Genomic DNA, 24,682 nt, shown 5'->3' with positions numbered 1-24,682 from the left:
ATAGAAATACGCAGCATACAAATAAATCATTGGGACTGCGTTTCATTTTTGTGGATGTGAAGTGTTCTCCATTCTCTTCGCGACACATTATGACTGTTCAGCTCGAAAAGAGTGATGATAGAGACCGAACGCGATGCGCATATCTGTGGATTATTCGCAACGCAGACGCTACATTATCGAGACCAAACTCGAGACCTAGGATACGGCAGACAAAGGTGTATCGCAAGGGTCAAGCAATCGCTGGGTTTAATTAACATCGACTCACGCGCGCATGCTATCAGTAATGAAGCTGCGCAGACGGCTTCGATCTTTGTCGACCGCATAAACGTGTGAATAAACCTGCCGGTGCATCGAAACATGTTTCCGCGATTTGATATTCCACGTACGTTAGCATTTCGTACAGGATGGAGAACGTGTTGAAAGTAAATTATTACTTTGCAACAAGTGAGCCAAACAAAATTAGTGAAGTGTCATTTTGTAGAGGAGATTGTTAATTTTATTATCGCCAGTATGAAAAAATATACATTGATTTAATAATTTCAGTATAGGTACATCGTGAAAAAAGTATTTAAAATTTGTTTGCGCTCATGCCGATTATTCAATCGCTCAATCGTTCAATCGTGTAATGTGTTCGGATGTAGGTAATGCGGCTAAAAAGCCATTAATTTTCGAATTTTAATTATTGCTGCTTTCTGCACTCCACACTCAAACATTTCATCATTGATGACGAAACGAAACGATAACGATATAGGTTCTGCTCGATTTCTAGTAATTAAATTCTTAGTCTAATTTAGTTCATTATCTAAAAATTAGTCATCCAGATTAGTCATCCACAAGATTAACGAAAAACAAGTAAATGTTTGATATAATTACGAAGGAAATGAATCATGCAAAACAACGGTTCGATTACCGAGAACGGTGATCGCGGAAAGCGATATATATATACACACACACACATACTTGATGTACATCAGATGTTAAGTAACGATGGTCGTGGCCTTTTGCGACATTTCAATGAAAGTTCATTGATAATTACGGCAAAAAGATGAATCGAGAATAGATACAGTGACGTCATTAATCTACCTTGGTTGTACGTGATGAACATCGTGCATCGCAGCGCCTTGTCTTTGAATTACGGATACTTTCACGTGCTTTCGACAACACAGTTCTGATCTCAATCATAATATTGTCAAACAATCCTATCTCGCCTGCAGACAGATCGAATGTAATTATCAATCTTATCGCGCTGTTCGTGCACTTATCTGATTACACCAGGGAGAGAGTGCAATTTAATTATGTTGTGATTGTGTCAGCACGATTTTCTTTACGAGAAATTCATTTTCGATAACATCCAGAGCGTTTCGTTAATCTCATTCCATCGCGCGCGATAAGTAGATTTTATTGCAAATCTTCCAAGTTATGTAGGACAGTTTGGAAATAGAATTTTGATACTTATCTCCGCGTGCGCAGCTGTCGTTCGCGTCCTCGCTAATGCTCAGACAAATCGTGAGATAACTGGCGTCTCGTACGTTCCTTTTAAGACGGAGAATCGTTGCAGAAACATCTCATCGCCATCGTATACTACAAATTATCGCAGGGGGATACATTCGGCAAATAGTGCTGAATTTATGGCGGCTCTGCACGTCCGCGAAATCTTGACGTGACTACCTGAAACGAGATTGTGCGAGGCGTTAGTTTCGCGATATAACGCGCGGCGACGGCGACCGTTTCGTCGTTAAACTAGACCCCCCGATTTTCGCCGGATTTGTTGTATCCCAAAAATCGCATTGCGCATGTGAATGAAGTGCATTAATGGCGCGTGTGTTGCGCCTGCTGAACGGAACGTAAGTGCGCCAATTTATTATTTGCCTGCGTCATCCGAGTGCGCGTTTTACTTAGTTTTCACCGACGACCTACTTGAGCCTTTCGAAATCCTCTTTATCTTTATGGTGCCACACTGGCGCGGGGGAAGCGGGTCACGTGTGTTGAATAAAATGAGCCGCGTTGCAGTTAAATGTCGCACCGGGATTTCGCGAGGGGGCGAGCGGAATTTTTATTCCCAGTAAATTGTTGCGGCAGATCAGATGCTCCGTTCTTGCATTATCGTTTAAATCGCGCATACGGTGGGGAGCGACAGAACATTGTATCGATTTGCGAGAAATCGCGGACTTGGCAAAAGCTATGATTTTAAAGGCGCTATCAGCGATGCGTATCCGATTGGAAGAGACTGGATAAAGACTTTTGAGTCAACTTGACACGCCTCTTTTATGTTCCTGTCTCTCACAGGGATGTCGCAATTCCCGTTTTTCCCTTCGTTCCTCCGTTATTTGAGAATTTTTCTCAAGATCCAATTATGAAGATTACCATACGTACAACAACTGTAAATGTTAAACAGGAACAACAATCGCCGTAAAAGTACCTTTTTTTGCATATAAAAGGCACGGTGGTGCAAATGCTATCAAAACGGTGCAAACTGCACCGTTATTGCTCGTCATACTTTTCACCTGGTTGATATGTAAGTAACAAGCACGCTATGAGAACGCGCGATAATTGCTGAACTAATTATACCTGTAAACGCGACGCGCCGATAGTTTCATCGTGAGATGGTTCAACAGGCAGAAGCAGGATATAGAAAATCGAACAGGTCACCGTTCAGGATCAGCCGGGAAATTGGTCGGCAGGAACGGCGCGAAAACGTTTAATCTCGCAATATCAACAGTTGCCCGTTTTCCCGTTTTCAAACGCGAGCGGATGATTAATGAAATCCGGACGGAATGACGCGCAAACCAAAGTACATCGAATCACGAGGGATTAATGAGCGCTACTCGTGTGGCCGTGTGAAGTTACTCAATAATTCGCTGCACAGGTCGTTACTCCGATTCACGCGGCGCAAGTATATATTTGTGCAAACACACGCATATATATTTGCATTTATCTACCCACACACATACTCCCAGATGCACACACACATACATATGCACGTACACGCACCCGGTGAGTGCGGCATGCCTGTGCAAAGATGATGTACGCGATGATAGTAGCTCCGATAAGGGCAAAGTGCGTAGACAACCAGGACCGACATTGTTTACCACTCGGTGGGTGTTTCGCGTTCGTGTATGCCTCCCTTGCACGTGCGACCCACAACCGTGTGCGTGTGGGCGCACGGTACGCGCAAATATCGTAAATTTGTGACGAGATAAAGATCGAATATGCGAGAGCGAGAGGAGAGGAGATTTCCGAGAGGTGTGCCGGTTGCTCCGGAAGATATTTGAAACTCAGACTGCTATCAACACTTCTCTCTCTCTCTCTCTCTCTCTCTGTCTTTTTTCCTGTCTCACTTTTTCTTTTCTTTCTCAATGGGTTCTTCATTTCTAACTTTTCTTTTAAGAGTTTTGGCACCTTCCATTAGCTTGAAAGTTGAATCTGACTTTTCAAGATGATTATCTCCAAAACGATTGTCTCGGTAAATATCTATAATAGATTTTAATTAGTAAAAGAGACACACATTGATAGAAAAGTATTGAAGATTCTCGATATTGTTATTATATCGATAATTTAACTTAATGACTCTTGCTTCACTTTTAAAGTTCTATGTACATATCTTTTAGGTGATGTAAGATATCTTAGGTCAGCGACGTAATCTAATTTTACCACTTATAAATATTGTTATCAGTCACTATAACACGGGGAGATTATTTTTCTATTCATGGCATAAAAGTGGGATGTTACATCCCTTGATTGCAGACAATAACTCTATTAATGAGCTGTTTTTGCTTCTTTTTGATTACAGTTCAAGAGAATGCTGAACAAGGAGTTGTCGCATTTCTCGGAGTCGTCCAAGTCCGGGAATCAGATTTCGGAGTACATCTGCAGCACCTTTCTTGGTAAGTCCACGTGCGATGAATATTCTATTTTTCCTTTTTTTTTTACCATCATTTCCGAGATTATTGTGGCAAATATAAAGCAGTGTAAATTGATACATTTCCGCATTTGTGCAATAGAAATTGATGTTCTCCATAAAAAAAAGAGAGAAAAAAATCTCAATTCCATGCGAGCGTCAGAGAAAACGAACGAGAAGATATGATCTGTTCAAGAAGGTCATCGCAGGAAGCAAGTTTACGCTTTACGGATGCAATAAAATAAGTACTCTTACGCAGTAAAAGCCCTTGAGAGACCCATAACCGGTACTACTATGACCATTCATTCTGGTCAGCTGCTTTGTCCGACGATCGGTCGAGCGCGCAAACTTTGACCATTGTCAGAAGAATTGTCGTCAGTCCTTTTGTATCTGCGCAAAATTCGCACAAATCACAGTATGAAAGATATGACTTGATGAAATATCGTTCAGGTGATATTAAACGTCCTTTTTTCATTCACATAGTCATTCAATTGCCGGAATATATATTATAATGATTTCTTTCGGCGGTTTTCAGCAGCATTCATTATACGGCGTGATCGCGTTATATGGATTTCGTTACGTAGCTTCCTAACAACTTTCGCTCGGTTGTCGGCCGCGGGCGAAAGTTTCTTGAAAATTGTACTAAAGTAGCGGGAGAGAAGAAATCGGAAGAACGTGCCTTTACGACGACTAATGCGGTGGTTCAACCGCATGATCTTGCCCGCTCGTATCGTGTGATAATTCCGTTAATGAGACGGGTTATCAGACATCGACACGAGTCGGTCTATCGGTCGATCCCGTTACAAACTCTGCGTGATAAACAAACCCCCAATAATCTACAATCAGAGACACAATGCAGCCGCATTAAGCCGCGTTTTGATCGTGCATTCACATGCAACGAATACAGATCAGATTTTAACTTCTCAGTGAATGATATTCATTTATTTATTCATTCGTCATCAAGCATTCGTGTATTGGGTTTTATGTAATCACTTTCGCGAGAATGTATATTTTAATAATTTCTTACTAAAAACTTTTTATTAAACTATAAAATGTGTTTATAAAGTACATTTTGGAATCTTGTTACTTATGCTTTATTATCGACTATAAGATTAGATTAGACAATTATGTATTGATTACTTATATCGTTTTGAAATCTCTAAAAATGAAAAGTTTATATCGTTTTTCTGTCAATTGTTTCGAGTTAACGTCGATCAATTGCCAATTACGTTTGTCCATCCGCTCAATTGAAGTGTTTTTTATCCACAGATAAGCAACAAGAATTGGATTTACCATCTCTGCGAATCGAAGATGCAGTCGCCGCTGCGGGTAGCGCGGATGCACGGGCGGCGAAGAAGAAGGACCGTGCACAAAGGGGTCCCGCCGCAATGTCACACATCAGCGGCGTAAAACGGCCGTTGACACACACCAACAGCTTCACCGGGGAGCGCGTGCCGCTTCACGGGGTGGAAACGCCACACGAAGAGGAACTCGGCAAGGTGAGCCTTTGACCTTTAATGTGTCGCTATCATGACATTCGCCGGCGGCGTTTATCTCTTACGTACCACGCAATATCGCAGCTGGATTCTCGGATCGATCGCGACTCGCGGATTCGAAAACGTAAACGGGGCATAATTCCAAGGAATAAAGAAAACGGATTTAATGTCTGCAAAAACATCGCATGAGGAAAAGAGATATTGTAAAATTATTGTTGTGTGTGCGCGATACTGCACTCGTCCCCATTTCGAATTCTCAATTGGAATGCTAAAAAAAGAGTGGAAGCTCTGCCAAGGAATGAAAGTATTTATTCCTCGATGTACAAATTATTCGAGCGATGTACAAAATTTATTTATTGTCACTTGAAGAAACGAGCACAATATCGCAATCTCAAGAATAGAGATAGAGGCGCAAACATCTTTATTTAAATAATTTTTTAATTTTATTTAGATTTATTTAAATGATTATTGTCACTTTCGACTTATGTCTATTTTAAACCTAAAATTTATAATCGCGATTTCGGATTGTTTTATAATTGATTCGATACGGTTGACATTAGGATAGATACGGGATGGTTCGCCCACTACTATGCAAATTTATGTTAAATAAGCAAAATCTACACCGTTTTAGAGCCTCAAAAGGGAAATCTTTTATCCAATTTGAATTCTGTGAGTTGTTTGTCGTGCAACGATTATCTCGCGCCTACGCGCTGTTCTTGACGAGAGTATCTAATTATCATCAAACAGTATCATGGCTTTTGATAGAGAATTTGTATGATATCTACCCACGCTTCTCGATACTAAACTGATTACAGGCGCCTCTGTGGAATCGAGATTTATTTCACTGCACAGTTAGTTGTTAATCGCGTCTTAATGAGAGAATGGCACGTGTAATCTGTTATATATCGATTGTGGCAGCGAAGCTGTACGAAAAACGAGATGGCCGCGTCATCAATAGAAAATTAGTCATTAAAATATTGCCTATGTAATTTTAATATGATTATTGCGATAATTAGTGCGTTTTGATATGTTTCAATTAACGCAATAATTGAAAAAGCTGCGTGTATCATGCCAGGAATTTAACAGATCATCGCGTGTAATAACTACGTTGTAGTTGGATTGCAATAATTATCGCAACAATTGTAGTAAAATAATATAATATAGAATTATTAACTTTTCATTAATACATAGTCTTAAGATTATTACCTAAAAGTATTATTTAAGAAATAGAAAGTCACGCTTAATGAGTTATACGTATGCTAACCTGTTGTATTAAAACTAAAGTTATAAATATCGTGTTATAACATGGAAACTTACGAAACTCATAATTTAGTCATCTGCTAACTTCCGATTCAGAGATGATTACAGATGTGATAGTGATTCAACCGCTCACACGCATTGCTACGCGTTAATGTTTTTTCTCGTATGAATTATATAAACGAGATTGCTAATTCTTTCCAAAACCGGAAAGACAACTTTATAATCTTTAGCCAATAGATTAGGCATCCAAGAAAACAAATGGAGTGTTAGAAATTTGAATGCCTTGAAACGTGTTTGTTTCTCATGTTTCTAAAGATATATTTTACATACCTAAATTTTACATCAACATTTTCTACATTTACATAAGAATAAAAAAGAAAATCGATTGGGTTATATAATTTAGATACTCTTAATAAATGTATTGTACTAAACATAGAGGATAATGTAAATTTTAATTGTTATTGTGTTTTAATTTTAGTTGTTAGGAATGAAATTATTACTTTCATAATCACAATTTGAACGAAAACTAATATGATTTCTGAAGTATATCATATCAATCTTCCAAGTTAATAGAAACTTAGTCCTCTGAATTAAAGAGATTCTTATTTCTAGTTTTCCACATATACGTTTCGTTTTGGTAAATTTATTGCGGCGAAGATTCCGTTCTCTATTTTTTCTTATAAGTGATTCCGTTTATTGTTTCTTTCCATTCTTTGGTTCACGAGCGATGTTAACGCAAATTCTATCGCGTCCAAGAATTCCGCAGCGTTTCTGGCTTTTATCTGGCGTCGCCCGTAGACCAATATCTTAGATACTGTATTACGGCATCAATCGATCGTATGATAACTTTGCTCGCGGAACATTTCCATTGGCCCCTTTTCTTCGATATAGGACGTATTATAATTCGTCGCGTCAAATATTTGCAGCATCCCCTGATTATGGGGAACGTGCACGGCATAAATAAGGGGATAGAAACAAGGAACGAAAAGAGAAAGAGAAAAGCGGATAGAGAAATTATCTGGTATTATGGTAGAGTAGATTCAAAGCGACAAGATCTTCCAGTTTACAGAGATAATGGTACCGCGAACTTTTGCGAGCTGCAATTAGGGCGTTTCGCGTACACTTGCTGCATCCTCACGTCGCCGAGTCCCGTATTGAACGTGCAATACACGAAATACGAACTTTCGCACGTCGTATCCGGATATCTGCATGCATGCATGCGATGTTACGAGTCGCATTTTATCCGCTGCGTATTCAACGATCGTCACGCTCTTTCAATTTCACGATACTGTGTGGACATGACGAGATTAAAGTGCTGAGTATATCCGAGTATATCCGAGTTTGTTCATTGCGGGAAGTCTCAGCAGTGTCGCGTTTTCTAAACCATTACGATCACCAGGGACCAAACCGTAGAAGAATGACGATCGTTTCTTAATACAGAGGTATCGTCGCGGTCGCGGAATTGCTTAGCCGGCAAAGTTTTAATTGATTTCGACGAGTTTCGGGCTGAAACGCGTAAACAAACAACGACAGCATGGGCTTATTCTTTGTTTTGTTGTAAACGGGTTCTAAAAACTGTTTGATAAATATTTCATTAAAACTTTTCTCGCTTTTATTGTGATTCGCAGGGCGCGCTGAATATTTTGCTAAAATATGCTCGTTTTAAGCATATGATTCTTCGATGCGCATTGCACACATCGCGTATTGATTTCCTTTTTTTATTTCACCCCGGCACGCGGACTTTATCTCGCTCTTGGCGGCAAGTACGTGCTGATCGGTGCACAAGCAATGATAGAATTTTTAGAAAGCGGAACGTTTACTTTGTAGCGTACGATTACGCTAATTGCAAGGCCGGTTGTATTTTAACCGGGCGGAAACATTTGGGTCGAGGTCGCTCGACTACGATAACCCGAATAACACGACTGATTAGGGGCGCATCCTTTGCGACGAGACGATGGAGCGAGAAGAACTGAATTTCGGTGCTTCAACAAACAAGCAAGAATGCGATATCGCGATCGCGACGGCACTCTTGGTAACCCTCTTGTGGTTGATTGTGAGATTCGAGAAGCGTCGTCTCAACACGTATCGCAATATCACGTGTATCGAGAAATTTATCTGTCACTCCCGCATGGAGAATACGAATTGTAGATTAAGATTGCAAAGCGGTGCTTTAGAAAGATTTACTTTAACATTCTGCGCGCGTTCTTAGAGACCTCACGTCTGGAAAAGAGGCGAAAGACTATTTTCCCACTATGCAAATCGCGAGACAAATTTTCTTAATGAAAAAAGAGAAAGAGCACGAACTAGACGTACTAAAGCGCTGCTGTTTTGCATATTAATCGGAATTTTCCTGGAGAAAGAGAAAGAGCGAGAGATCGTTGATGATACACGCTTGCCAGACAGGCAAACGAGACAACCGTGTCCTTAGATGGCTACGTGATCCTGCAGGCTTTCCGAGAGATTCGAGACCCATTTTTCTGCCTACGCAATTGTGATTCAATCGTCTCAGAATGCCACTTTAATGCGCCACGTATGCTGTATTTGGTGTTCGAATTGAGACCCACGTGTTTGTTCGAGACCATCGAAGAATTGAGACGATTGAAGCCAATCGCGATGCCGTCATCCAATTAAAATCGCATTTTAATGATGTTTATAAACAGCGCGTATCTCGAGTCGCAGGCCTTTTCTCAAGTCAATCATTTAATGGTTTTGTTTCGTCTTTACCGAGGTAGTTGTCGCGCAAATAATCTGGGACCATGACGAACAATCTGCTCTACGTGTCAACTCTCTCGGCGATAAGGACCTCCACATCTACACAAAGCGCTCGCTTGCGTTTAACAAGTCGTACGCGAGTCGCATTTGCGCTGATAATCAACATTTACGCCGTGATATAATAAATAATAATAGTAACCCCTCGGTATCTCGCTCCGCGAGAAACGAAACATTTAATTAGCGTATCTCGCAGAACAACTCGCCGTTATCATCACGTTGACTTTGAAATATTGTTTTTGACGTTTTACGTAATTATTTGCAGCTGCTGTCGGACATCGACAAGTGGGGCATCGACATCTTCAGGATAGGTGAGCTCAGTAGCAATCGACCCCTCACTTGCGTGGCGTATACGGCCTTTCAGAGTCGGGATCTGCTCAAATCGTTGGCGATACCGCCCAAGACCTTTGTTACCTTCATGATGACCCTAGAGGATCATTACGTGAAGGATAATCCGTTCCATAACAGCCTCCACGCAGCTGATGTGACCCAATCCACCCACACTCTACTCAACACGCCCGCCCTTGAGGTTTGTTTAAGCAGTACATTTTTCTCTCCTCACGTAGTATTATATAACATATATATATGCAAGTATGACATCGAATCTCAGCTGGATAATATAAATCTCGTCTCTAAATATTTCCGCGGTTAAAGATAAAGCATTGAGATACCCGTTCGTTGCAAGAAAGAAAAACCGAAAAAACTTGTAACATTTTCATAATGAAATGCATGTATAAATAATGTATACTTTCTGTTATATTACAGTCCGTGTTCACACCGTTGGAGATCACTGCCGCGTTGTTTGCGGCCACTATCCATGATGTTGATCATCCGGGTCTTACGAATCAGTTCCTTATTAATTCAAGTGAGTATTGAGCATCCGTGAAACTTCCTGTTTCGAATAATTGCACTTTTACTTGCTTTCGTGCATCGTGCTAAAGTAATTCATAGTTTAAATAAGCATATCCTATTAAAGCAAAATTGCATTCTTTGTGCTTTCTCTTTATACTTCATAATCTTTATTCTTACTTTATTTATAATGAAGGATAGAAAGTAAACGATTGCATTCTTGTTCAGGCTCTGAGCTCGCGTTGATGTACAATGACGAGTCGGTGCTGGAGAACCATCACTTGGCGGTCGCGTTTAAGCTCCTGCAGAACGAGGGCTGCGACATATTTGTAAACATGACGAAGAAGCAGCGGCAGACGTTGCGAAAGATGGTCATCGACATGGTCCTCTCAACGGACATGTCGAAGCACATGTCGCTGTTGGCCGACCTGAAGACTATGGTGGAGACGAAAAAGGTCGCCGGTTCCGGGGTGTTGTTGCTCGACAATTACACCGATCGCATCCAGGTGCTGGAGAACTTAGTGCACTGTGCCGATCTGTCGAATCCGACGAAACCGTTGCCTCTTTACCGACGATGGGTTGGCCTGCTGATGGAAGAGTTCTTCCTGCAGGGCGATCGCGAGCGGGAGCAAAACATGGACATCAGTCCGATGTGCGATCGGCACAGCGCCACCATCGAGAAATCGCAGGTTGGTTTCATCGATTACATCGTGCATCCGCTTTGGGAAACCTGGGCGGACCTGGTGCACCCGGACGCGCAGGAGATCCTGGACACCCTCGAGGAGAACCGCGACTGGTACCAGTCGATGATACCACCCTCGCCGCCGTCGGACGATCAGCAACAGTCGACGAACGAGAATCAGCAGCAACAACAATCGGACAGCAGGATACACTTCGAGGTGACGCTAGAAGAAGGCGACGAGTCCGGCGAGGCAGTAGAGGGTGGTGACAGTGGCGGCGGCGGCGGCGGTGGCGAGTCGACAACGTTCTCGAGTGAGGACGCGGGCGGTGAGACAGAGGAAAACGCCACGGAGGCTGGGATGTGACGGAGGCTCGCCGGTATTTGCAGGAAGCTACACGAGAAGGTTCAGCAGACATGGTGGCGCGTGCGTCAGTGACATTCGCGCCCAGCCGCGCCCAGTCGCTGGTCTCTTTGTATCGACCTACGTCGCGCCGGCCATCCAGACCACGAGACGAGACAGTGGGTATGATGGAAGAGCTGTCTCGATCAGATGACATGAGATAAGCGTCCCGATGACGTCGGAAGCCGTTGTCGTCGTTGTCGTCGGTGTGACATGTGAAGAGGACAACGGAGAGAGAGGGAGGGAAGCAGTCGTACACCCGCTTTTTGCTGGACTTCGGCTGGACCGAAACGAGCGGCGCGAAAGGGCGAGGTAGCTCGATTTGCCGTTGTCGTCGTTATCGTCATCGTCGTCGTCTTCATCGTCATCGTCGTTGTCATCTCAATTTCATCCCGGCATCTCACTGACTTTTATCAATCGGGAGGGGCGAATCTCTTCACAAAGTACCTGCGCAAAGGAAAGCGGCAGCTATCCATGATATATCGAGTGGCAAGACGTTTTCTTTTTCTCGTACAACAAACAGTTACAATTACACGTACACATGCACACGTACACGTACACGCGCGCACACGCAATTTGAAGAGAACGGTGATGTCGCCGCCGAAAATTCGGAGGGATCCCTTTTCCAGAACGTGCGCAATCCTCAACAACATATCAACAGTGTACACAACGCAATGGATTCTAGCCGAAGCATCATATTGGACACTTTATTTGTATCGAAGAGGGTGAGAAGTAGAGGAAAACTCGAAGGGAATACTCGGTCACTTAGGCATTCATCCTTTTGGTTTTCCGGCAACTTACTCGCGATAGACATCTATTTACCATTAGCGAAAAGGATACCCGTCTCTTTAATCGTAAGACTTTGTCATGCCCGCTTCGCGCGCGTGCGACGTAGCGACGTAGAGGAGTAATTTCCGTAATTTTGAGGACGAAGACCCAGAAGCAGCCGCGTGTCTATAAAGGAGCCGCTAGAGTACGCCGGGTGTAGAATATTTGCCTATCATCTGTGTGATTTAGGAGGAACGAGCAACCGCGAGAGAGGTTCGCTCTCTTCTAAATTATATAATCGGTGGGGGAGAACGGGGGAGGAGAATAGGGGGCAAAACGAGCTAAGAGGACAATTAATTTTAATACTCAACTGCGTCAAGAGAGCTGGTCTTTTAAGTTCGTATTAAAATTAATTATCAGAGCCGGGAGGTACTTTCTTTTTACGGTATATGCAGACACATACACACACGCACACACACACACACACATACACGACACACAAAACACACAGATGCAATACGTACAACCACAACGCGAGCGAGGATTATATATCGATAGATGTTTTTAACCAAAGAATAATATAAGTGACTGTGTCGTTAAGTCGATTGCCGAGCGTGCCGTTCACCAATACGTCTTCTGGCGACGAGTATTCCGGCGAGCCTTGACGCAGATAGACAAGGAATCGTCCCGGAATCTCGCGCGGGTCGGGAGGGAGGCGTCCTCGCCGCCAGATGCCCGTGAATCGCTCAAATTTGCAAATCCGTTCGGCGTTCGAAGCGCGATCGCTCCTACAAGCGGGATCTGGAATCCGCGCTAATTACCGTTCGCACGCCGAACGCCCCACCGTCTCAGCACCCTCCTGAGGGGTGCCCCTTAACGTACAAATCGCCGACAAGCCGCGAGGATCCATTCTCTTCCTCGTTCTGCGACCGAGCCGCACAAGGGTGGATTTAATCTCGCGCGAGGTCGTCGTATTGGTGGAGTGGCTGCGACGATATATCAGGGAGAACGCGAAATCGCGCGTCCTCAGTGATACACGGGCGTGTACATTAGGAGAGAAAGAGCAGCCTAAAGAAAAACGAGAGAGAGAGAGAGAGAGAGAAAGCAAACTAACGCTACACTTACCTAAGTCGGAGCTTGCCGTCGAGCGAGGGTAAGGCGCGAAGAATTGGCGCGCGAGCTTGGATCGGACGGTGCGTAGCAGCGGCGGGTAGCTCGAGCTCACGTAATCGTAATCGCGATTTCTTAACTGCGTTGAAGGTAATCAACACCTAAGCGCATAAGAAAAAAGAAACAGCTAAGAGGGCGGAGAAAGCAAAATCTCTATGTGTGTCGTAGGCAGTGATCTAGTGAGTGTTTTGGTGCTGGCCACCAAGCTTAGTGTATAAGAGAAATCCAAGGTTTACGGAGAGTAATGCGCGCGACTATATACATTGTTAAGTCGAGGAGGAGAATTAACTTAACGAAGTTTTTAGGGCGTAAGCAACGAGGTTATAATAAATAACGATAAGCGTAAGGATAATATTAATAATTAATTAATTAATAATAATCATAATATTAACAGTAATAATAATGATAAGCGCGACATGAGAGGAATACTGATTTACTAATTATTGTTAACGATAACACGCTCGCCGCGCAAACGGGCGTTAAGATCCGAACGTTCGTTTCAGTCGTCGGTGCCGGACGCCGTTTGCACGGGGTTTGCAGGGTGATAGGAGAACGGGGTGTGTTATCGGTCATGTACCTCAGCAGTGACACCGAGATGGAAGCTCGGCGAAAGTATTCGATTAGATCGCGGCGGTCTTTTAATTATTTAACGCGAGTGCGTCGACTGTATCGGCGCGAACGAGCGGTGCTCGTCAACGGAAACGCACTCGTACCGTAATGTTTTTTTCTTGTCGCTCGTCTCGATGGATCTCGCGAGTACGCGCAGGTACAAAAACAAAAAAAAGAGCAAACGGAAGAGGAACAACACGCGCCACACAAGATGCATACGTTTCGTCATACACGCGTCGTTGAATCGCCGCGAATTGTCATCCCTGTGGAACATCGTTGTCACGAAAACGTAACTTCACGTACAATCCTTTGTGTTCAGCGAAATTCTGTAAAAATGACGAGCGAAAGGGAAATAATTACCCGACGTGCGAGAAAATTGCTAATTTTAGAATCTCTTAATTCGCTGGAGTGAAATTGAGAAAGACCGTGAATGACGATGTTCTCCAAGTATGACAAATTGCGGTAATCTAATGAGGAGTACGATAATATTTAGTAAAAATAGAATAATGATGATGATAATGATGATAAGACGATGATGATGATGAGACGATGATAATGATGATGAGCAAGAGGAGGAGGAGAGAAAAATAAAAATACCTGTTTGATTGCTGGACAGTTAAATGAATGTATTAATATCGTGTAATCGTCGTACGAAATATATGTGTAATAAAACATATTTATTGTCGGAATTCTTGTCTCTTGTTTTCTTTGAACCATTTCACTAATTAGTAACGCCCGAAAATATGTATTTAGACAATTATAAAAAAATATATATGATAAATGTGATAATAATTCGTAGATTCAAGTAATACAGTCATTTTTCGAATGAGAATTAAACAATTATCCAGATATTGAATTAAATTGCAAGATAGAAATAATAGATACGGGGGAAGGATGGCAGGCGACGGAGTAGAATAAAACGACAAAGAATCGTCTTAATTATTTGTAAATATATTATTAAGTATAACATCTATAATATAATAATATAATAATGAAAAACCATTTACATTAATAGGTATCATTGTAATAATTTTTAATCCAATAGTAAAACACTCAGTTATGTATAGATTTTCGATAGCTTTCAAGCGTGGATTCTTTTTAGAGTAGTAGTACCTTCAGATCGCGCGTGTCACGATACAGAACATTTCGTTCGGCTGTACCTACGTGTCTCCGCCGTAGTTTCCTCCCCTATCATAGTACAATAATAGTTTTATTAAGGTCGATGCAGCGTATCTTTCTCTTTCTTCCTCTTACACACACGCATGTACACACACACACACACACTCTCTTCCTTTCTCCCTTAACTTCTTTTTTATTTTACAATCCGCTCTGCGCCCGCACGTATGTACATATACATACGCGGGATTCATCTTGCAATAAAAAAATGTACCAGGCGTCCTTTAGGCGCCGTGAGATTATTTCTTAGTCTATCGTCGTTTATTGCGGGTATATTGAAGATGCCTTAAGAGTTGTGCAGTAACGCTGCCTCCGATTGAAATTCGAACGATGCTGAATCACACACCGAGCCGTACGCTCCTCGATAAGGACAACGTGTCGTGAATCGCAACGGAAATAGGAAGTCTTCGGCACGAAGGAAGTCCGAATTCACTCATTCGCGCGGACCAGAGTGCTCCGAATCGGCCGAGCTCCTCCTGAGAGATGCAAATACAGTATATACAGTATATATATATTATATATATATATATATATATATATATATATATATATAATCGTACACTCTTCTCGAGAATGAAAGGAGAGAAAATTGTCACCCCCCCGGCTCGCGGGGCAATTGACTGTCATGGTGCGCGTTTCGGTATCAATCAATGACGCTCCATCCGATTTCTCATACTGTCGCGTTTAAATTCGATTGAAATTTATTTAAATGGCTGACTAAGACTAGAGACGGTAATGCTCGTTGTGTCGTGTACTACGGATAAGTGACGTGCGCGCGTTTTCGATTACATCGTGCACAGAAGGGCGAGAACGCGAGTCTTCCCACGTTGCGAACAACCGGATTATTTAATATCCGTCACTTAGTTATTCTCCCTCATGCGCCGGCAGACACAAATCATATCGAGATTCTCTCGTGACAGTTTCCTTAACTGAATACATTTACATATGCGTGTGTTTGCGCTCTTCGCTACCCGTCACCGTTTCACCATTAAGAGTTCCACCATCTCATACAATTTTCATTGGTTGTAAGTTCGAGAAATAACGAAAGTAAGCTCGAGAATAGAAAAAAAGTGCACAACTTCTATGATATTTCCTCCTCGTACGTTCGAAAATGGCGGTGACAGAGGCAACTTAACAACAAATACGAATGCAATCGCGTGGACCACGCGATCGCAAGAGAACAGAGTCCTCGTACGAATCCTCGTTCCTGTCGACTGCATCGGTCATAACTTTACAACAATAAAAACGTAGTATATATATATATATACTTCTTTTCACAATATAATTTATCTTTAACTATTTCTGTATATTTGTATAACTATGCAACCTTCGACATTAATACCCTGAAATCTACACTCTCGCGACTGATCATGCGATCGGATTTATCGCTGGCCTCTTTTCCTCCCCTGCTTCCCCTCCCTCTTCTTTTTACAGCGAGTATCTCTTCGTGTCGACGTGCACGAGATACGGCATACCCGAGATTATTAAACTCGATCGTATCTCCGTGTCGCAATTCGAATCCTTTAAGCCTACTATGTGCAGGTGTCGTAATTTCCTGCAGCCGTTGATCCCGGAATGCAACCTGAATGATGGCCCGTGAAATACGTATGTATTTCGCGTTTGTTAATACTGTACATTACCAGCTACGGGGCTGGAGCTCGTAGGGCAGTATAGTGTGTACTAGCTTGCTACTACCATTAACCGACGGTGCGCGGAACGTAAATACACGTATTGCGGATCATAGCTGCATCCGGGGATGACAGCTGTATCTTTATACGGCAGTTAGAGCAGCCGGCGCTCTGAACTCTTCGACAACGTCTCGACGAAACCTGGCATGCGGTACAGACTGGAGAAATCGGTAGCTGCAAGTGACTGCCGAGACAAACGGATACAATTGCAAAGCATTAATTCTTTATTGTAAAAAGAAAAGATTTAGAAGAATTTCCTTCAGTCAGATACGGCGTATCGTTGGTAAAGGATCAAGTGCGATGAAAACGAATGCTGATCAAGTTTTGATCGTCGACTGTATCATCGTCGCATTCTTTGTATCCCTTTTCTGTTCGTTTTAATCTAATAGTGTACAGTTTTATAGCCAACATCGAATTGTCTCGCGTGGTATATGTATATATTTATATTTATATATATTTATATATCGCGTATATATCTAATATGTGTATAATCGATTAAACGCGGTGGGACGTTCCTCTTCTTCTGCAATAAGAATCTTTAAGTAAAATAGTTCGAATAAAAAATATCTAAACTTCGTCGTCATGTTAGTTCCAATGTCAAAGAATTGTAGTAAACGATTGCACTATCGTAATCATCTTGTAATTTTCTTGCTTTTTTATACAAGAACCTTCACAGTATCTAAAACTATATTTAATACAATTCGATACGTAGACAACTAAATTAATTCAATTGAAAAAAATTATCTACTAGAATTTTTCTTAACGGGCATTTTTGAAAAATCTCAGGCAGGTCAAAGTCTATTTTATTAATTCCTTGTGTTTTCTCTTTTAGGATATATCAAACTTCTTAAAAATTCTTAAAAAATGTTTATATGTCTCAGCTTGAATGTTGTCTATCGTTACGTTGTAGGAAGTCTAATTTTTTTCTATTGCAACTTTCTTCTTCCAATAGCGATATGTTATATTGCAAAATCATCTTTGCATCGATCATTTGGTAACGAAAGCGAATAATATTCATTTCAAATCGCACTCTTTTCTTAACGTTATGCAATATTTCCAACATTCGGTATTACTAGAAATCACATTATTAAAAACTCCTAATTGTTGATTATTAATTAAATTAAATCAATCAAATGAACGAAAACATTAATCGAACATTTTTCGAACTTGAGAATTTTTAAGAAAATTTTTTTAACGATTAAAAAACAGCGTGTTTTAATCGTTAATATTCTTGATCAGTAATCAAAATCATCGTGTAGAAACTTCGCATGTTCTACACTAAAGGAAAGTGTGATCGATAGCAATGATATTTTATTCACCTCGTATTGTTACCATCTCAAGCCTCACTGGTACATTTTCGTTTCATGTTACGACTACGGGACATTCGCAATAAGATTCTTCGCAGAAACTTTCGATGGCAGTTGGTATCGACCTCACGTTCATCGCACGAGGATCAAAGTTCAATGGTGGATCAGGGTATAACATTTTTACAGAAAGAGAGCTTACAAGCTACTCCTTCGATCCCTATCCCTCTCGCGAGATATACAAAAGAAAAGAGAGATACTCGGGGAGCGAGAAGTCCATTTCTCCGTCTTATTCTGCCTTACGACACTAACAGCGATATAATAGCAATAATTACAATATGTTAATCGTTCGTTCCTGATACTTCTCCCTCTATCCTTTTTACAGTGCCTCCTCCTCTTCACGGCGAAGAGCGGCTCGTGCCACGAAGCTTTTAACGAAAATGCGTATAATTACAAGTTGGACGTGGCAGTTTCTCTTATTCTTTTCTAAGTAAATACATGTTTCGTTCGTCGCATTTAGAAGCGTCGAACGATATCCAGCGAATGTGGCAGAGGCTGCGGAGCTATTTCTAAGTAAATAGCTATAGGTCTATCACTTCCTCTCTCTCGCGCTCTCTCTCTCTCTTTCTCTCTCTCACTATCTTTCACTTTTACTCCCTTTCAATCAAATGAGCAACACTCATTTCATATAATATTGGCCCCAGCACCCTTATTATTTTCTTTTATTATTACATCATCACACACGCAACGACTAGTACAAGCGCAGGGAAGTTGCATCACGTCATGCAAAACTAGTAGCAATTAATTTTTAAAAAGATATTCTCTTTAAAAAAATCGTGAAAAAATATACACGAAACTGATGAGTTTTGTAATATATGATCATTGTAATATGAGATTAATGCAAGATAAGAATGTAAAAAACCAAACTCAAACTTTGAATTATGATTTTAATGTCATATAAATGAATATATATTTTGTATACTTGATATAACAGATACATACGTCGCTCAAAACTAGCGTCGTTTTTTAATGATAAGTCGTTGGGCTCCTCACAATCTTAAAGGCAAACGTACTCCATTATGTATATAATAACAACGTAAATCCACGCCGACTCTACCTAAGAAGACAATCTACCACGCAACACGTCCTCGGTTCGCGCTCTTGCCGAGATACACGTAACGAGATGCTCTGAACGCAATAATGAACGAAATTCATTTGACAAGAATTCAGATTCGGCACAGTTTCCTGTGTTCGCATTTGAGCATGTTAATGACAGGTAATTTCCGTAATTGCAATTATTAGCCGGGAACGGTACGACAGAGAAGGATGCTTCGCAGTGTAAAATCACATTTCCTGCCATATTAAATTGTCTTTTAATCAATGAATTGGAATCAGGAAGCTATTGGGAGGGGGTATACATGGGATACCGTCATATTATGTTTTTGCTGGATGATTGCATCAGCTTCGTATATCTTTATTTTCGTTTTAATTAAGCTAATGAAGTTTTAACGTGTGGGCACAAGGCATCTTCGCCTTCTCGATTAATATCGTCACCTCGATCGATTTCTCGTAGCCGGACGAGGGACGCAGGAAGATCGTGTCTCGTGGTCGCATTGATTTTTTTATGTACATTCGTAAAGCCCCGCTCCCACTCGGCTCTACCACATTCGCCTGGGCTGGCACATGCGTCTATAATATATAATTACCTTACCCGTTTCCGACTTGTCTCTTTTTTTTGTTTCTCTCAATCGCAATTCACATCCGCAATGTATCACCACACATGCACTCGCGCTCACGCACTTATGTTCTAAGATTGATTATTAGTTTCAGCTCGTCTTCCTTTCACTCCTCTTCCTCTTATATCTCGCCCGCTCGTACTACCCTCATATCATTATTATTATTATTATTATTAATATATATATATAATCATCGCAAGAACGCAATATCGCAATAAGAGAGTCTGTTCTTTCAACTATACAGCCACCGGTGCGTGGCGCGTCTCGGTTCAGTGGCATCACCTCGCGATGTACCTGGCGAAGAGCGCGCCGAAGAAGACGATATTGAGGAGAGACGCCGGCACTCGAAGCGCCCACGTGGCTGCCGACGAGATGTCGCCGCATTGAGCTGAAATCAATAATCGCGATATTTCCCTTTATGAGATGTAACAATAAAAAACATACGCGGAAACAAGAATACAGAAAGTGGAACTCGAGATTCTTCGTTGGATCAATAATGGAATAATATTGTGACTGAAGGGATTTGAGGAGAGACTCAACGCGAGACTTAACGACGAATGTTTCTTTGAAACGGCTGTATTAAAGTAAGAGAACTTTTCTTACCAACAGACGTGTACTAAATTGGTAAATTGTAGTGCTATTGAATAATTAAAAAGGTGAATGAACGCAGAGAAATTACGGTAAGGAATCGCGCGAACAGCGGAACTCCCGCAGGTGGAGTTGCGCGCTGCGCCCGAAATTAACAACGCTTACCGTACGACGTGAGGTTGACCTGCCACGAGACTGGATGGCGATGAGAAGCCCTCGGACAGGAAGCGAGATGGCCCGTCACCGAGAGTTCACGGCTTCCTGTCGTCGCGGCGGACGCGCTATAAACGAGGCAGTAACGTCCGACGTCGGTGCTGGCAACCAAGTAGGCAGTGTCGTTCTCGATCCAAGTTCCATGACACAAGTACTCTGAAAACGAAGGCAACGATCGGATGCTGTGAGCTGTGCACAGGAATCGATGAAGGAGTGACAGACGTCGGGGTCTACAGCAAAGTCGCATTAAACTTGCCGATTTTTTGAAGTGTCGCGAGACAGAATGAGATTATCGGCGTCGCGCAGTAACTTTGCGTTATAGCGCGGGCGAACTTTTTAAGACCGTTTGAAGAGAGCTAGCGACAATAACACGCTAAATCCACACGGAGCAAATTTGACGGAGCAGCTGGAAAAAGGCCATAACTCGCTTAATGAGATTTAGTATCGCTTCTCACGGTCCTGTGTCGTGCTAAGTTCGTTTCTCGACGAATGTAAAATATCGAGGAGAATATTTTTGCCGCATGAATGTTATAAAAAGGAAATAACTGACTGAATGGAATACGTTTCCATCTTATTCTGATATTGCACCGCCAGCTGTAGTTGTACGTGAGAAATCAGGTTGTTAGATCAGATGTTAAGGTCTTTTATCTGACTCGATATTCTTGACATCGATACGCTTTGAATTAACGGCAAACATCTTGTGAGTTTCATGAAACCGTGTATACACGCTGCTGAATTTACTGCACATAGCTATTGTACTATAAGGCTTTTTGTTTCCTGGTAAATGAGACAACCATAATTCCCGGGGCCATTCAATTAACGTGTCCGTTATAAAAAAAATAGCGGAAGAAGAACGTGATTCGATCGCTTGAGAAACTACTTTTATGTCATCATTTCTACGGCACTTGCCCACCGCCTTCCGGCCGTAACAATGCGCGCGAACGGAAGAGGAAATAAACGAGGGCCGTAAATCCCCCCGACACATCGATATCAGGCGTGACGTTTCGAGCGAGGATACCCGATCGTACTTGCAAGATAGTAAGATGAGAATTTACTGCGGTCGCCAGACAGCCCGTGACTTCGCGTAAAGAGGAAACGCGAGACCACGCATCGTGTTCAATGATGGCCGATGGCACCCATCAGCGACAAAAACTAAACGCGGCAAGCGACGTTGATGTATCGGAATAAATGTAGAATTTTCTACCTGTTGTTCTAGACGCGGGACAACGTCGCGGAAAATATTCGATTGCGCCCATCGATTGATCATCGTGCATCTACCTAATGAAACGACGTCCGACGAGAACATAAATTTCTTTCTTCAAGGTACCAGAATTATTTTGCATTGGCTTGTTAACTAACGATTAAAAGGATCAATTTTTAACTTTATGATTCGCAAGGACACGCGTGTGGATTCCAAGGAGGGATCGTCCTCGGCGAGAATGCCTGCAAGCCTCAAACAGCGGCTCCGGATTCATCGAGGCTTCCTCAAGATTAGCGCGCATAATTAGTCAGGAAAATCCAACGAATTAGAACACGTGTTGCCACCGTCCCTTCGCCGCTTGCAGACAGTCCGGGCCCTAATGCGGACGAATAAGACTCGGTAGTACCAGGGCGATTAACAATCGTGCTGGAGGAGTCGCAATGCCCGAGGTCGTTGTGAGCTGCGAGGCGGGCGACATTATCGGTTTACATGAAGTCTTAATGGCCGTTTGCCTTCTCATCATTGTTGTCGTTATCCTTCTCGTTGCTGGTATCTGTGTCTCGGAATACAAATCCGTGCCACTGCAGTCGCGAGGCACCATGCCCGCCACAAAGTGTCTAAATCCTCGGTTGTATCAATATGTCCCTAGGTCGTCGTCTCTAAAATAATTCCCGGTTACGAAATGCTCTTCTCCACGCGGATTCTATCAGCGTATCAACGTTCTCTCGCGGATTACACAGAGATGCCGTCGTGATGCGCGTTTGTATCACGGGGAATATAAACCGAATATAATTCAGTCTTAGCAGAAATGCAGTTAATCCGGAACATCATACGTCATTCCGTTATTATTATTATAATTTTTGTCAAATATTATCATCCTCGTTACGCACTCAGATTGTAGCGATATTGAAATGCAGCAATAAAGCTAAAAAAATAAAGAACAATCCATGTTAATAGTATAGATAAGTCAATGTATGAATTATTCAAAATTAATGTATGATTCATCATTTGGAATCATAATTTATCGTTCGAAATTAATTTGTCGAGTACAATCTGTCATTAATTAAACTTTTTAATATCGGGAGTGGGTACACTATCAGAGGCGAAAGTATAACTCTCGGTTGCGGAAGTTGCGGATCAGAATGACCGTGCGAATCAGGCGACCGCATTCAGCGGCGACGCCACGAAAGAACACGGGGACGACGTGTCAATTTTTATGTATGGAGTCAAACGAAGTGCACGGGGAAGTTGGCGCAGGCGTAAGCAAGCGCTATACTCCAGCAACCGTGACGCCCGCTGCCTTTCCGCAAACTAACTATCACCACTTGTGATAACTTTGCGCGAACTGGGCTGAGACGGGTCCGGGAGGTGGTGCGAGTAATCCGATAAGATGTTCCTGGCGAACGTGCTCCAACCCGTGTCGAGTCTCCTCCCTCGGTCCCTCTTTCTCGAACATCTCTTGCACGAACATTCTACCGAACCACAAAGCTTCTCTGAATACGTCGCCGAAGACAACGGACGGCGATGACTGCGTCCGTCAAGTTCTCTAAGTTCACGTTATCGAGATGGTGACCTCATTTGTCGAAAATCCTGATAAAAGTCCATGTGATTCTTGCAACGGAATAAAGGGAGTTAACGTGAAAGCTATGTACAAAAATGACAACGACCACGTCTGTTTAATCATCCCGACCCACATCACACGTCGAGAATCCGTCAAAGTTACCTGAGTGCCTTTGAAACTCACCGTTTGTCGCGGACATCGCTTATCAAACATCTCTCTACTCAACTTGTCTCGATTATAAGTAAAATCGAAAATAGATAATAGAAAATAGATTGTCGTTATTCTGCATGTACATAAAGCGTAACAGAAATAGAAGATTCCATGAATAGGAACATTAGAAAAAATATCTATACACATGAAGAAAATTTATCGTTAAAAGAGATTGACATATTTATTTATACCGTATATTTATAAACGTAAAGTTCATATATGCGAGAAGATTGTAATAGTACTCTAATTTTAAGATAGAATATACGTAATGCATTTTCCAATTCTCCTTTAGCTGCTTTTCATGCAGCAGGAGTTGCGTCTAAAAATTTCCGATTAAAAATAGTTGAAAACAAAAGTGCTTTTTATTCTCTTCGTATAACTCTTCGAAACTGGTCTAAATAATGAGGCATAAAAACGTTAAACGAATTAAATCTTATTTTTCGTTCAATCTCAAATGTAATCGCGTAATCAATGAATATTTCAGAAATATTCTACAATAATGCACTTTCAGGAAAAATTCTGAGACAATATACCTAGTCTGCAGCAGTAACTCTAAAACGGCAGATGGAATAATCCTTACCGGATAACGCTTCGTCGCTGCAAGACGTGGCGAACTCCATGCGATCGGGTGTCCTGCAACCGATGTCCAGTCGCCGTACGCTGCCGTGATGGCACTGTCTTGGCAATGGGGTGGAAGGCACTCTCACGTCGTGCACTTCCGCTGCGTTAGCGACGTTCTGCTCACCGTCAGCGGCCAGTATGTCCTCGATGTTGTCGGCATTCGGCGAGCGAAACAACGACACGATCTCGTAGCGGCCGAGATTCGGACATTGCCGGGTCATCGGGTCGGATGCTGGATGTGAAACACGTAAAGATCATTTGTTCGCTCGCCAGTTACACTTTGCCACGATCGTGCGACCGAATCGCGAACGAATCGTAATTCCGTTCCGTCCGGTTGAAGCAACGTCACGTCCATTTCAGAAATTTCATCAAGCAAATTGTGATCGAGACGCGAATAAACTGCCCGCAGGTTTTCTTACGTGCTAGGGAACAGGCCATTAACTTCCACGTGATCTCCCGGCGACAGGCGATGGAAGATCGTGC

At 42.3% G+C, this 24,682-nt stretch overlaps 2 protein-coding genes across 14 annotated transcripts in view; one reads left to right on the top strand and one right to left on the bottom strand.

The window, feature by feature from the left end:
* Nucleotides 1-14,590, top strand: part of LOC105279816 (cAMP-specific 3',5'-cyclic phosphodiesterase, isoforms N/G) — a 248,773-nt gene extending 234,183 nt beyond the window's left edge. For 10 of the 11 annotated variants that reach the window (XM_020031739.2, XM_020031738.2, XM_020031736.2 and 7 more), the window contains 5 exons: nt 3,791-3,884; nt 5,168-5,397; nt 9,689-9,952; nt 10,189-10,288; nt 10,501-11,318. In XM_020031739.2, the coding sequence (XP_019887298.1) occupies nt 3,791-3,884; nt 5,168-5,397; nt 9,689-9,952; nt 10,189-10,288; nt 10,501-11,318 (1,506 nt within the window). Of the gene's footprint in view, nt 1-3,790; nt 3,885-5,167; nt 5,398-9,688; nt 9,953-10,188; nt 10,289-10,500 lie in introns of all 11 variants that reach the window. The other variant, XM_011339861.3, reaches the window with a different exon arrangement.
* Nucleotides 14,591-14,831: 241 nt separating this feature from the next.
* LOC105279739 overlaps nt 14,832-24,682 on the bottom strand; it is a 242,150-nt gene continuing 232,299 nt past the window's right edge. For all 3 annotated transcript variants that reach the window (XM_026971817.1, XM_026971818.1, XM_011339725.3), the window contains 3 exons: nt 24,159-24,431; nt 20,559-20,762; nt 14,832-20,193 (listed from right to left, as the gene is read on the bottom strand). In XM_026971817.1, the coding sequence (XP_026827618.1) occupies nt 20,084-20,193; nt 20,559-20,762; nt 24,159-24,431 (587 nt within the window). In that variant the 3' untranslated portion in view covers nt 14,832-20,083. The remainder of the gene's footprint in view (nt 20,194-20,558; nt 20,763-24,158; nt 24,432-24,682) is intronic.

This window comes from Ooceraea biroi, chromosome 8 (assembly GCF_003672135.1).
Source record: "Ooceraea biroi isolate clonal line C1 chromosome 8, Obir_v5.4, whole genome shotgun sequence".
NCBI classification, from domain to species: Eukaryota; Metazoa; Arthropoda; class Insecta; order Hymenoptera; family Formicidae; genus Ooceraea; species Ooceraea biroi.
This window is presented reverse-complemented; position numbering and strand designations above follow the sequence as displayed.